This window comes from Gopherus evgoodei, chromosome 3, assembly GCF_007399415.2.
Source record: "Gopherus evgoodei ecotype Sinaloan lineage chromosome 3, rGopEvg1_v1.p, whole genome shotgun sequence".
NCBI lineage: Eukaryota > Metazoa > Chordata > Testudines > Testudinidae > Gopherus > Gopherus evgoodei.
In genome coordinates, this window is record NC_044324.1 from 166,251,735 (window position 1) to 166,264,812 (window position 13,078).

The following is a 13,078-nucleotide window of genomic DNA, read 5'->3' on the forward strand; positions in this document are numbered from 1 at the left end:
CCCAGGTATTAATACATATTCTGAGTTAATAAGCAAAAAGTGATTTTATTAAATACAGAAAATAGGATTTAAGTGGTTCCAAGTAGTAACAGACAGAACAAAGTAAGTCACCAAGTAAAATAAAATAAAATGTGCAAATCTGTGTCTAATCAAACTGAATACAGATAATCTCACCCTCACAGATGTTTCAGTAAGTTTTTTTCCCCTCAGACTGGGCACAATTCTTTCCCCTGGTACAGCTTTTGTTCCAGCTCAGGTGGTAGCTAGGGGATTCTTCATGATGGCTCCTCCCGCTTTGTTCTGTTCCACCCCTCTGTATATATTTTGCATAAGGTGGGAATCCTTTGTCTCTCTCTGGGTTCCCACCCCCTCCTTCTCAATGGAAAGATACCAGGTTAAAGATGGATTCCAGTTCAGGTGACATGACCACATGTCACTGCAAGACTTCATTGCCCACTTGCTAGCACACATGTATACAGGATGACTTGCAGGTAAAACACAGCCATCTGCAGTCAATTGTCCTGGTTAATGGGAGTCATCAAGATTCCAAACCACCATTAATGGCTGACACTTTGCATAATTACAATAGGCCCTCAGAGTTTTATTTCATATTTCTAGTTTCAGATACAAGAGTGGTACATTTATACAAATAGGATGATAAAACTCAGTAGATTATAAGCTTTGTAATGATATCTTACAAGAGACCTTTTGCATGAAGCATATTCCAGTTACATTATATTTACTCATTAGCATATTTTTATAAAATCATATAGACTGCAACGTCACAAGAGGCAATTCTTGATTTAGTCCTAAGTGGAGCACAGGATCTGATCCAAGAGGTGCATATAGCTGGAGCACTTGGTAATAGTGACCATAATACAATTAAATTTAGCATCCCTGTGGTGGGGCAAACACCACAGCAGTCCAACACTGTAGCATTTAATTTCAGAAAGATGAACTACACAAAAATGAGGAGGTTAGTTAAACAGAAATTAAAAGGTACAAAAGTGAATCCCTGTAAGCTGCATGGAAACTTTTTAAAGACACCATAGTTGAGGCTCAACTTAAATGTATACCCCAAATTAAAAAACATAGTAAGAGAACCAAAAAGTGCCACCGTGGCTAAACAACAAAGTAAAGGAAGCAGTGAGAGGCAAAAAGGCATCCTTTAAAAAGTGGAAGTTATATCCTATTGAGGAAAATAGGAAAGAGCATAAACTCTGGCAAATGAAATGTAAAAATATAAGTAGGAAGGCCAAAAAAGAATTTGAAGAACAGCTAGCCAAAAACTCAAAAAGTAACAGCAATTTTTTTCAAGTACATCAGAAGCAGGAAGCCTGCTAAACAACCAGTGGGGCCACTGGACATTTGAGATGCTAAAGAAGCACTCAAGGATGATAAGGCCATTGCAGAGAAACTACGTGAATTCTTTGCCTTGGTCTACACAGCTGAGGATGTTAGGGAGATTCCCAAACTTGAGCCATTCTTTTTAGGTAACAAATCTGAGGCACTGTCCCAGATTAAGGTGTCATTAGAGGAGGTTTTGGAACAAATTGATGAACTAAACAGTATTAAGTCACCAGGACCAAATGGTATTCACTAGAGTTCTGAAGGAACTCAAATGTTAAATTGAAGAACGACTAACTGTCATCTGTAACCTATCATTTAAATCAACTTCTGTAACAGATGACTGGAGGATAGCTAATGTGTCGCCAGTTTTTAAAAAGGGCTCCAGAGGTGATCCCAGCAGTTACAGGCTGGTAAGCTTAACTTCAATACCGGGCAAACTAATTGAAACTATAGTAAATAACAAAATTGTCAGACACACAGATGAACGGAATTTGTTGGGGAAGAGTCAACATGGTTTTTGTAAAGAGAAATTATGTCTCATCAATCTACTAGAATTCTTTGAGAGGGTCAATAAGCATGTGGACAAGGGGGATCCAATGAATATAGCGTGTTTAGATTTTCAGAAAGCCTTTGACAAGGGTCTTCACCAAAGGCTCTTATCCAATGACAGCGTATTTTGCTTAAGAGGGAAGGTCCTCTCATGGATTGGTAACTGGTTAAAAGAAAGGAAACAAAGGGTAGGAATAAATGGTCAGTTTTCAGAATGGAGATCGGTAAACAGTGCTGGGCCCAGACCTATTCAGTATATTCATAAATGATCTGGAAAAAGGGGTAAACAGTGAGGTGGCAAAATTTGCAGATGATACAAAATTGCTCAAGATAGTTAAGTCGCGGGCAGACTGTGAAGAGCTACAAAAGGCTCTCTTAAAACTGGGTGACTGGGCAACAAAATGGCAGATGAAATTCAATGTTGATAAATGAAAAGTAATGCATATTGGAAAACATAATCCCAACTGTACATATAAAACAGTGGGGTCTAAATTGGCTGTTACTGCTCAAGAAAGAGATCTTGGAGTTATTTGGATAGTTTTCTGAAAACATTCAATCCATGTGCAGTGGCAGTCAAAAAAGCAAACAGAATGTTGGGAATCAATAAGAAAGGGATAGATAATAAGACAGAAAATATCATATTGCTTCTCTATAAATCCATGGTATGCCCACATCTTGAATGCTGTATGCAGATGTGGTTGTCCCATCTCAAAAAAGATATATTGAAATTGGAAAAGGTTCAGAAAAGGGCAACAAAAATGATTAGGGGTATGGAACGACTGCCATACGAGGAGAGATTAATAAGACTGGGACTTTTCAGCTTGGAAAAGAGATGACAAAGGGGAGTTATGATAGATGTCTATAAAATCGTGAGGGGTATAGAGAAAGTAAATAAGGAAATGTTATTTACTCCTTCTCCTAACACAAGATCTAGAGGTCACCAAATTAAATTAATAGGCAGCAGGTTTAAAACAAACAAAAGGAAGTATTTTTTTCACATAATGTACAGTCAACCTGTGAAACTCTTTGCCTGAGGATGTTGTGAAGGCCAAGACTATAACAGGGTTCAAAAAAGACCTAGATAAGTTCATGGAGGATATGTCCATCAATGGCTATTAGCCAGGATGGACAGGGATGGTGTCCCTGGCCTCTGTTTGCCAGAAGCTGGGAATGGGTGACAGGGGATGGATCACTTTGGTGATTATCTGTTCTATTCATTCCCTCTGGGTCACCTGGTATTGGCCACTGTCAAAAGACAGAATACTGGGCTAGATGACTGACCCAGTATGGCCGTTCTTACGTTCTAACTTCTTTTGGTCTCACTTTAAAAAAAACAAACAAAAACTTGTTTAAATACATTTTGAAGCAAATCCCTTGAGCATTTTAAGAGTTATGTGAGGGGGAAACATTAAATTTGTTAAACATTAAATAAATTTTGAACACATTTATTATAACTCAGGTAAAGATATCTGAATTTTAAAATGTATTTGCTGCTAAAGAGAACATGTAGGAAAATGAAGACCTTACCTCAAGTAGCTTGCAGTGTAGATAAGAACCTTGTATATTTCAAACATAATGTGGGTCATACAGATAAGAAAAACATAGAACACAGATGAGTCTTGAAAAACTCTCATACAGTGTTGTTAACTATGCACAAATCCCAGCACAAGCAGGTAGGCTTAAGTTGTCAGGCCCTTAGACATTTATTGTGGAAAGGCCTTTTGGAAGAAATTACCAGTAGTTTTAAGGAGTGCTTTGAGTGTGGCAAAGAAGGTCACTAGGAGACTTGGGATGTGAAAAGTATTTCTCAATAAGAAGTGTCTGCTATGCTAAGTTTGGAGGGAAACTGTTTGAAGTTGAATTATAAAAATGCCCCATGGAATTATTTCGATAGAAATTTTACCAAGTGCATACTTTAATATGCTCTACAGAGAGAGCCTCAGTTTACCTCACACTCAGAGAGAGAGAGAGAGAGAGAGAGAGAGAGAGATTGCGTGTATGGATACCCCTCCCTACATGGTGTTAAGATTACTTGTAATTGTGTACATGGCTTTATCTGCACCTACCTGCAAAGACAAACACCACACACCCTTTCATTGAGTACATAATGTATTTCTAGTCCCTGCATATACATGCACATTCTCATTTACAAACCATATATATTGTACTTGCATTCGGTAGTTTCAAATCTTTATTTTTTTTTCTTCTTCCTTTCTTTTTTCTGTTTCTGTCCACTTAAAATTTTTCAAACCCTATAGAAATCATATGCAAAGAACACTGGTAGTGCAACCTGAAAGTGGCACATAAATGTCAGGAAATGCTGAATTATCACCGAACATTCACTCAACCTTAAATTTGCCCCCATTGGTTATAGAAAAAGTATATGATTGAGTAATTAGATACCAGATCTGTAATGCATATGGAAAAATAAGGCAGAGTTAAAATTGAACAAGCATTCATCTGCCTTTCCTTGGTATATCCTGATTTTTGTGTGCTTAATGTTAGATTAATTAAGTATTTTCTCCCCCCCCCTCTTCACACCCCCTTTGGGTTATACAAAAAGACAAACTTCATCACTTTTTTACATAATCATGTAATATCCTTACTTTATGTCTCAGCCGGGTTAAAATCTTTAGGAAATCAGACCAATGTTTGTTTCCTTCTAGAAGAATGAGCTTAGTCTTCTCATAGCCAGGTGGATAAGGCCTCATTTTAAGGAAGCGTATGAAACAGAAAGGAAATCCTTCCCATTTCCTTTGCATACACTTGAGCATAAAAAACAGCAGTGTTAGGGAGAGTTTGGCAACTTCTCAGTAGAACCAATTGCAAAGCAGCCCTCTAGGTTTTACAATTTACATAATCCTGAGATAAATTATGGAAAACTCTTCTTACCAGTTCTTTCTTCCACACTGATTTAAATGCTACTTCTGAACCAGCTACACTATTTTCAGCTCAGGTTCTCACATCTTAAGATCTCTCCAAGTTTGCTAGGAGTGGAACAAACCAGAAGGTGGTGAGAATGAAAGAATCTCTTTCCCTTCGTGATTATGTACAACTCATTTAGCACATTCCAGTTACTGTCACAAACAAAGGCTTTATTTACAGAAATCAGTCTCAAAGTTCTCAGTACATTTATTTACCTTTGGACAAATCCTGCACCATTGACACCAATGGGAGTAAAATTGAGCCCTTTACAGGTAGGATCATTTCATTGCTGAGAAGCAAGGGTGGTCATTTTCTGTGAACAGAAAAGGGCTGCTACCCAGATGTGTGCAGAGGTGGACTGCCCTAATGAGAGGAAATAGGAATCCCTCCTCAACTGTGAGAGAACCTCATTTTGCAGTTTATCATCAAACAGCTCATGAGATTTATGGCATCCTCCAAACTCAAACTATAGCTCTGGTACTTCTAGTTTGTCCTGGAACCCATATCATAGTCCAGTGTGAATTCTGATTTGAACAAAACTTCCTTTGCTCGTTTCTAATTATTATTAGTTGACAGAGCGAAATTTTCAATATGGAATGAATTACGGCCAAAACTAATTTGTGGTCTAATATGGTGGAAAGCTAAAATTTGGTTTCTAGACTACAATAACACATAGTTTCCATAAATGTCTATTTAAAAGAAGTAATTTACATTGCCATACAGGTTCTGTAGCTCTCTTTATAAAATAAAACATTTATTAGTCTCTCTCTCTCTCTCTCCCCCCCCCCCTCCCCCACCCCCCATCAGCGACACTATCCCGCTTTGGAAATTAAGGGCATGATAAAATGTTATTTAACAAGCAAGCACATACCTAATGATGGGGCAAGAGGAAGACTCTATCCATGCTTTTCCTCTTTTCCTCCACTAGTATAACTTAAAAATGTTCTAATATAGTTTTGTCAGAGAAAGATCTTGTACAGTTGGATGGTGTAAATGTCCAAAGGACTTTTAGCCATATTTTAAATCCTTGGAATAGAATTGTATACAGTAGACACCTATTGAAAGAATAACCTTGTTACATCCTCTTTTTTCTTTCAACAAGTCTCTTCAGTTGTAAAAAGGACATTTCATCTTGTATGTGATTATTCAGTTGCAAGGAAAAAATATTATTTTTATCTGATACCATAGTACTTTCACTGTATTTTGGGGGCTTTATTTTCACTGTAGCAGAAAGTGTTGATGAGATTGGCACAGCTACAGTCTCTTTAGTTATTAGTGCCAATTATTGCAGGTTCTTCCCCAGTAACATCAGGCAGTCACTATATTAGGTAAGTGTACCATCAAAATACATATAATGAATTTCCCATTTTATTAAAATTAGAGAGTGTGCAAGGCATGCTAATTTCTGATAGCATCTAAATGCCTGTACTGAAACACACAAATAGCAGATTTGGCAAAAGTGGGGCCTGGTTTTTCAAAAAACCGTGCTCAGTTTCCACTATGGCCCCTAACTACAAAAGACAAAATTTTCTCATCGTTCTCAGGGGGAGTTACTGAGATGCGATGGCACATTTGAAAATCTGCGCAATATATTGAGGTGCCTAAGTGAGAACTGTTGGGTTCTAAAACTCTTCAGACAATCTAGCCCATAAAATTAGATTGTAAAACTCTTCAGGGTATGACTGTCTACCTCTGTGTTTGTACAGTATTAGTCCAGTAGGGCCCTTGTCTTAATTGGGATGTTTAAGTGACACCCGTAAAAAGAGAGAGTGTGTATTACATTGTATTCTGGATGCAATACAGAAGTAGTAATTCTTTTGCCTGTAATTTTTAAAGTAGAGTCCTTTAAAGATGTACCTATTTAGCAGTTAGAATGTAGTTTGTGCAACATATCATTGATGACCTTTGCATTCCCCCTTATTATTGTAATTTGAGTTTTCATGAGGTGTTTACATTCATGGGAATAATTTATGCTACTAGATGTAATCCATTTGTTAAAACACTTAGGATGCGAGTTAACTTGTGGCCGCAGAAGCAATGACTTAAACAGTGATAAGTAAAGAGAAGACGTAGGGCCTGGTTTAACCTAATGTAGGTTCTTATATAGTGCCAGCCATTATGCTCTCTAAGGACCTTTTCATCATTGACTCAGTGAGAGCAATGCCCTAGAGTCTTGGGGTACATTGCCATATTGCTTATTGTGAAAGTTGTAAATAAATGTTTTTTTCATTTTCAACAACTTACTATGAAAGCTATTGCTTAACTTTTCCCTCCCCCCAGTGCTGGAAGATACTGCCTTGCTAATTATTTCAGTCCTGAATAGGTTCAGCTTGTGACCTTGTCTGCTGTAGATAAGAGAGTGAGAGTACGTCTACACTACAGGATTATTCCGATTTTACATAAACCGGTTTGTAAAACAGATTGTATAATAGTCGAGTGCACGCGGCCACACAAAGCACAATAATTCGGTGTGTGCGTCCATGTACCCGAGGCTAGCGTCGATTCTTGTCAAGAAATGATTTTTTGGCCTTTTCTTTCACAGTAAATTGACGAATATCCCTGAACCACCCCGGACAATGGTTTGGACCGTACAGGCATGGGAGCTCAGCCAAGAATGCAATGCTTTCGGAGACTCCGGGGACTGTGGGATAGCTGGAGTCATCAGTCCCCCCTCCTTTCCTCCGTGAGCGTCCATTTGATTCTTGGCTTTCAGTTCGCTTGCACATAGCACTGTGCTGTGGACTCTGTATCATAGCCTGGAGATTTTTTTCAAATGCTTTGGCATTTTGTCTTCTGTAACGGAGCTTGATAGAACAGATTTGTCTCCCTATACAGCGATCAGATCCAGTATCTCCCGTACGATCCATGCTGGAGCTCAGTTTGGATTTGGGAATGCATGGCCACCCATGCTGATCAGAGCTTCACGCTGGGCAAACAGGAAATGCAATTCAAAAGTTCGCGGGCTTTTCCTGTCTAACTGGCCAGTGCATCCGAGATCAGATTGCTTTCCAGAGCGGTCACAGTGGTGCACTGTGGGATACCGCCCAGAGGCCAATACCATCGATTTGCGGGGCCACACTAACCCTAATCTGATATGGTAATACCGAGTACAGAAGGAGGAGTACAGAAACCGCTTTAAAGAGCCCTTTATATCAATATAAAGGCCTCGTTGTATGGATGGGTGCAGCGTTAAATCAGTTTACACTGCTAAAATCAGTATAAACTCGTAGTGTAGACCAGGCCTGAGATCACTTTAGCTGTAGTCTCATTATTTTTGTTCCTTTCTCCTCAGACTGTTGAATTCTCAGCTCGCTTCCTTTTGAAGTTACCTGTGGATTTCAGCAATATTCCCACATACCTTCTCAAGTAAAATAAGTGACTGTATGACAGTGCTCATTTTGTGTGAAAGTTTGGACTAGTGAGATATTCCAGTAATAATTTTATTCTGAAATTTTAGAAATTAGCTGAGAAGCTGAAAATCAGACCTTTCAAATTTTTGGTTGGTGGGCTGGAAAAGTGTCATTAGAGTTATTTTGTATTCCTGATTAAATTGTCTTTGCAAATGTGTAACAATGAAGAAGTTTTCTTCCAAATGAAAAAAAAATCAGTTTTTTTCCCCAAGTTTTAACCCATCATGATGGGGGGGAGGGAGGGGAGAATCCACCTGGATTAATTGACTAACAAAACTAACACACTGATTTGATTAGATTCCCTCTTAAAGACTATGCAGGAGCCTACGATTCACGGTCTGTTTATTATTGTGCTTATTCTGACCCTACATCCTTTCTTCCTACTCACATAAAACTGCAGATAATTGTGGTATAATGATAACGTGGTATTATCACCAACATCAGAAAAGCAATGCAAGAATGAATTCAAATATAACCTTTAAATGTGTACAGATATCAGGATGGAATGGATGGTGATTTTTGCTTAATAAGCAAAGGTTTGCTGTAGATGTTTTTCGTCATCCCTGTTCTTTGTGGTTTAGGTGCCAACAAGAGATGTGCTTTGTGCACATGTACTGCATGCAGAAAATGAGCTTTCTCTGTAGAGTATTTAAATAAGGGCTTGAGGCATTGAAAATGCAGGCACTACACCTCTACCCTGATATAAATTGGTCCTTGGGAGACAAAAAATCTCACCTGTGTATAGGTGAGACCGCGTTATATACAAACTGCTTTGCCCTCCCCCCGCCCCTTTCCTTGTTCCCTGACCATCCCCTCCAGAGACCCCCATCCCTAATCACCCCCAGGATCCCGCCCCCTGCCAAACCCACCAATCCCCTGACTGCTCCAACCCCTATCCGCCCCTCCTGACCCCCTGCCAGGCACTCACCAGCAGCAGTGGGAAACGGAGCAACCCAGCCCCCAATCTGTTCCACCCTGCCAGCTCCCAGCCACGGCGCTCCACTTCCCGCTGTCGGTGATGTGCGGAGAGGTTGGGGAAAGGACTACCCCTGTATTCACCTGTGCCGGGAAGCCGGAGCGCTTGCAACTGGGAGCTGGCAGAGTGAAGCGGGCTGGGACTGGGCTGCTCTGTTTTCTGCTGCTGCTGGTGAGTGCGGGGGATCTCCTTCCACCAAGCGCCCCCGCCCTCAAGTGACATGGCTGGGGCCAAGGCGAGGGAAACGGAGTGGGTTGGCTCCTGGCCCCCTGCTAATCCTCTGGGCCACTCTGGGACTGTGGGCCCCAAAAGAGCCCTCTACAGCTCCTGCCCCACACACCCTGGGGGGAGCAGCTGACCTCCCCGAGACCCTCTGCCCCTTATCAAGCCCCTCAGCCCCAGCCTGGCCCGACACCCTTAACACGCTGCTCAGAGCAGCATGTCAGAGCTTTACCGTGTTGTATGCGAACCCGCGTTCCATCAGGTCGCATTATATCGGGGTAGAGGTGTATTTATGAGAGATTTGTATGTGATTAACTCAAGAAATACATACACTGTACCTTTCCTGAGTCAAGTGGTGTGCTTCGTTAAACCTTATCCTCAATTTACAGTCGACTAACTCTTTGTTATGCACCCTGGGTTATACAATCCAATCAGGAATGGTATCTGGCACAATACAGCAGATCCCCTGGGCCTAGCCTTATTGCAAAAAATACATATAGTAAAAAAAAAAAATAAAGAACTCAAAAAATGAGTATGAAGTAGAGTTAATTTAGGTCTACAAATTACTTTTCTTTCCAGGACAGCAATATGTTTACCTCAGCATCCCTGTGGATACATGCATGCTTGTATCACTCAGTTGTCTCAGTTAGGTATCTATTTAAGATCATGTAAATATGTATTTAGGAATATTTATAAGCAGTTTATTAAAGCAGTTGTTAAATACTGTTTTGGCATAAATATTATCTTTATTTTGGTAAGAGGATATTTTTCCCCTTTTGTGTTTTTTCTCCTTTTTCTCCAAAGTGTATATGATAAATAGCACATCATTGTATAGGACACTTTCTATACAGGAGAGAATTCAAAGAATTTTACAGAGTTTTATATATTATTGGTCTGAGAGGTCCCTCCACTTCCAGAAATGAAGGGGACCCAGATCTGAAACTTCTACTTTGGGTTGGGGACAGAACAGAAGGCCTTTGGACAGATGGATGTGATTTCTGCAGATTTCTAGTAGTCCATGGGATTGGGGGGACAAAATGCTGCAATGAGCATCTAGTCCAGTTCCCTGCACTGAGGCAGGATTAAGTATTCTCTAGACCATCCCTGACAGCTGTTTGTCCAAACTGTTCTTAAAAACCTCCAATGGTGGAGATTTCACCACTTCCCTAGGTAATTTGTTCCAGTTCTAACTACCATTACAGTTAGGAAGTTTTTTCCTAGTATCTAACCTAAATCTCTCTTGCTGCACTTTAAACCCATTACTTCTTGTCCTGTCTTCAGTGGATAAGGAGAACAATTTATCATCCTCCTCTTTATAACAGTCTTTTACGTGCTCTTGACTGTTATCATGTCCCCCCTCAGTGTTCTCGTCTCCAGACTAAACAACCCAATTTTTTCTGTCTTTCCTCCTAGGTCATGTTTTCTAGACCTTTAATCCTCTGGAATTTCTCCAATTTTTTCCACATCTCTCCTGGAGTGTGGAGCTCATCATTGATGCTTTGCAGAAACAATATGTGTTTTACATTCAGTACCACATTCATCATTACTTTTGCAGTTTTTAGAAAGTGCATTGTTAGTTCAATGAGCCCAGTCACCTCAAAGGGTTCTCAGTTCATTTATGTTCATTGTGTCCACATACCCTAGACTTCCTTTGTTGGGTATGTCTACACTATGGGATTATTCCGATTTTACAGAAACCTATTTTAGGAAACAGATTGTATAAAGTCGAGTGCATGTGGCCACACTAAGCACATTAATTCGGTGGTGTGCGTCCATGTACCGAGGCTAGCGGTGATTTCCGGAGCATTGCGATGTGGGTAGCTGTCCCATAGCTATCCCATAGTCCCCAGTCTTCCCCGCCCATTGGAATTCTGGGTTGAGATCCCAGTGTCTGATGGGACAAAAAACATTGCTGGTGGTTCTGGGTACATCCTTCCCTTCCCTTCCCTCTGTGAAAGCAACGACAGACAACCATTTCATGCCTTTTTTCCTGGGTGAACTGTGCAGACGCTATACCACAGCAAGCATGGAGCCCACTCAGCTCAAGATAGCAGTCATGGACATTGTAAACACCTCGTTTATGCTGAACCAGGACCTGAAAAACCAGGTGAGGAGGAGCGAGATGGCTATGGCAGCGCGGCGACGAGAGTGATGAGGACGAGGACATGGACATGGACACAGAATTCTCTCAAACTGCGGGCCCTGGCGCTTTGGAGATCATGCTGTTAATGGGGCAGGTTCTAGCCATGGAACGCAGATTTTGGGCCCGGGAAACAAGCACAGACTGGTTGGACCGCATAGTGTTGCAGGTGTGGGACAATTCCCAGTGGCTGTGAAACTTTTGCATGCATAAGGGCACTTTCATGGAACTTTGTGACTTGCTTTCCCCTGCTGTGAAGTGCCAGAATACCAAGATGAGATCAGCCCTCACAGTTGAGAAGCGAGTGGCGATAGTCCTGTGAAAGCTTGCAATGCCAGACAGCTACTGGTCAGTCGGGAATCAATTTGCAAGTAGCCAAAGCAGTCACTGACCTGCTGCTACCAAAGGTAGTGACTCTGGGAAATGTACAGGTCATAGTGGATGACTTTGCTGTAATGGGATTCCCTAACCGTGATGGGGTGATAGATGGAACCCATATCCCTATCTTGGCACCGGAGCGCCAGTGCGTAAACTGCAAGGTGTACTTTTCAATGGTGCTGCAAGCACTGGTAGATCACAAGGGATGTTTCACTAACATCAACGTGCAATGGCCAGGAAGGGTTCATGACGCTCGCGTGTTCAGGAACACTACTCTGTTTAGACGGCTTCAGCAAGGGAATTACTTCCCAGACTAGAAACTAACAGTTGGGGATGTTGAAATGCCTATTGTTATCCTTGGGGACCCAGCCTACCCATTAATGCCATGGCCTACGAAGCCATACACAGGCAGCCTGGACAGTAGTCAGGAGCTGTTCAACTACAGGCTGAGCAAGTGCAGAATGGTGGTAGAATGTGCATTTGGACGTTTAAAGGTGCGCTGGCAAATTTTACTGACTCGCTCAGACCTCAGCCAAGCCAATATCCCCATTGTTATTGCTGCTTTCTATGTGCTCCACAATCTCTGTGAGAGTAAGAGAGAGACCTCTATGGCGGGGTGGGAAGCTGAGGCAAATCGCCTGGCCGCTGATTACGCGCAGCCAGACACCAGGGCGATTAGAAGAGCACACCAGGAAGCGGTGCACATCAGAGAAGCTTTGAAAACAGTTTCATGACTGGCCAGGGTACGGTGTGACTGTTTGTTTGTTTCTCCTTGATGAAAACCCGCCCCCTTGATTGACTCATTCCCTGTAAGCAACCCACCCTCCCCCGTTTAATCACAGCTTGCTTTCTAAGGAAATAAAGTCACTATCATTTAAAAATCATGTATTCTTTATTAATTGATTATAAAAAGAGGGAGAGAACTGACAAGGTAGCCTGGATGGGGTTTGGGAGGAGGATAGGAGAGAAGGAAAAGGCCACTAAAAAAGTTCAAAGTAATGAAAGCCTTTTGCTTGGGCTGTCCGCTGGGGTGGAGTGGGCGGGTGAACGGAGCCTCCCCCCTCCGCGTTCTTACACATCTGAGTGAGGAGGCTATGGAACATGGTGAGGTGGGGGATGGTTATACAG

At 41.4% G+C, this 13,078-nt stretch overlaps 1 protein-coding gene across 1 annotated transcript in view; it reads left to right on the plus strand.

Moving 5' to 3' along the window:
• Positions 1-13,078, plus strand: part of BABAM2 (BRISC and BRCA1 A complex member 2) — a 341,856-nt gene that overhangs the window by 119,343 nt on the left and 209,435 nt on the right. The window contains 1 exon segment of the mRNA XM_030557316.1: positions 8,117-8,191. Coding sequence (XP_030413176.1) covers positions 8,117-8,191 — 75 coding nt within the window.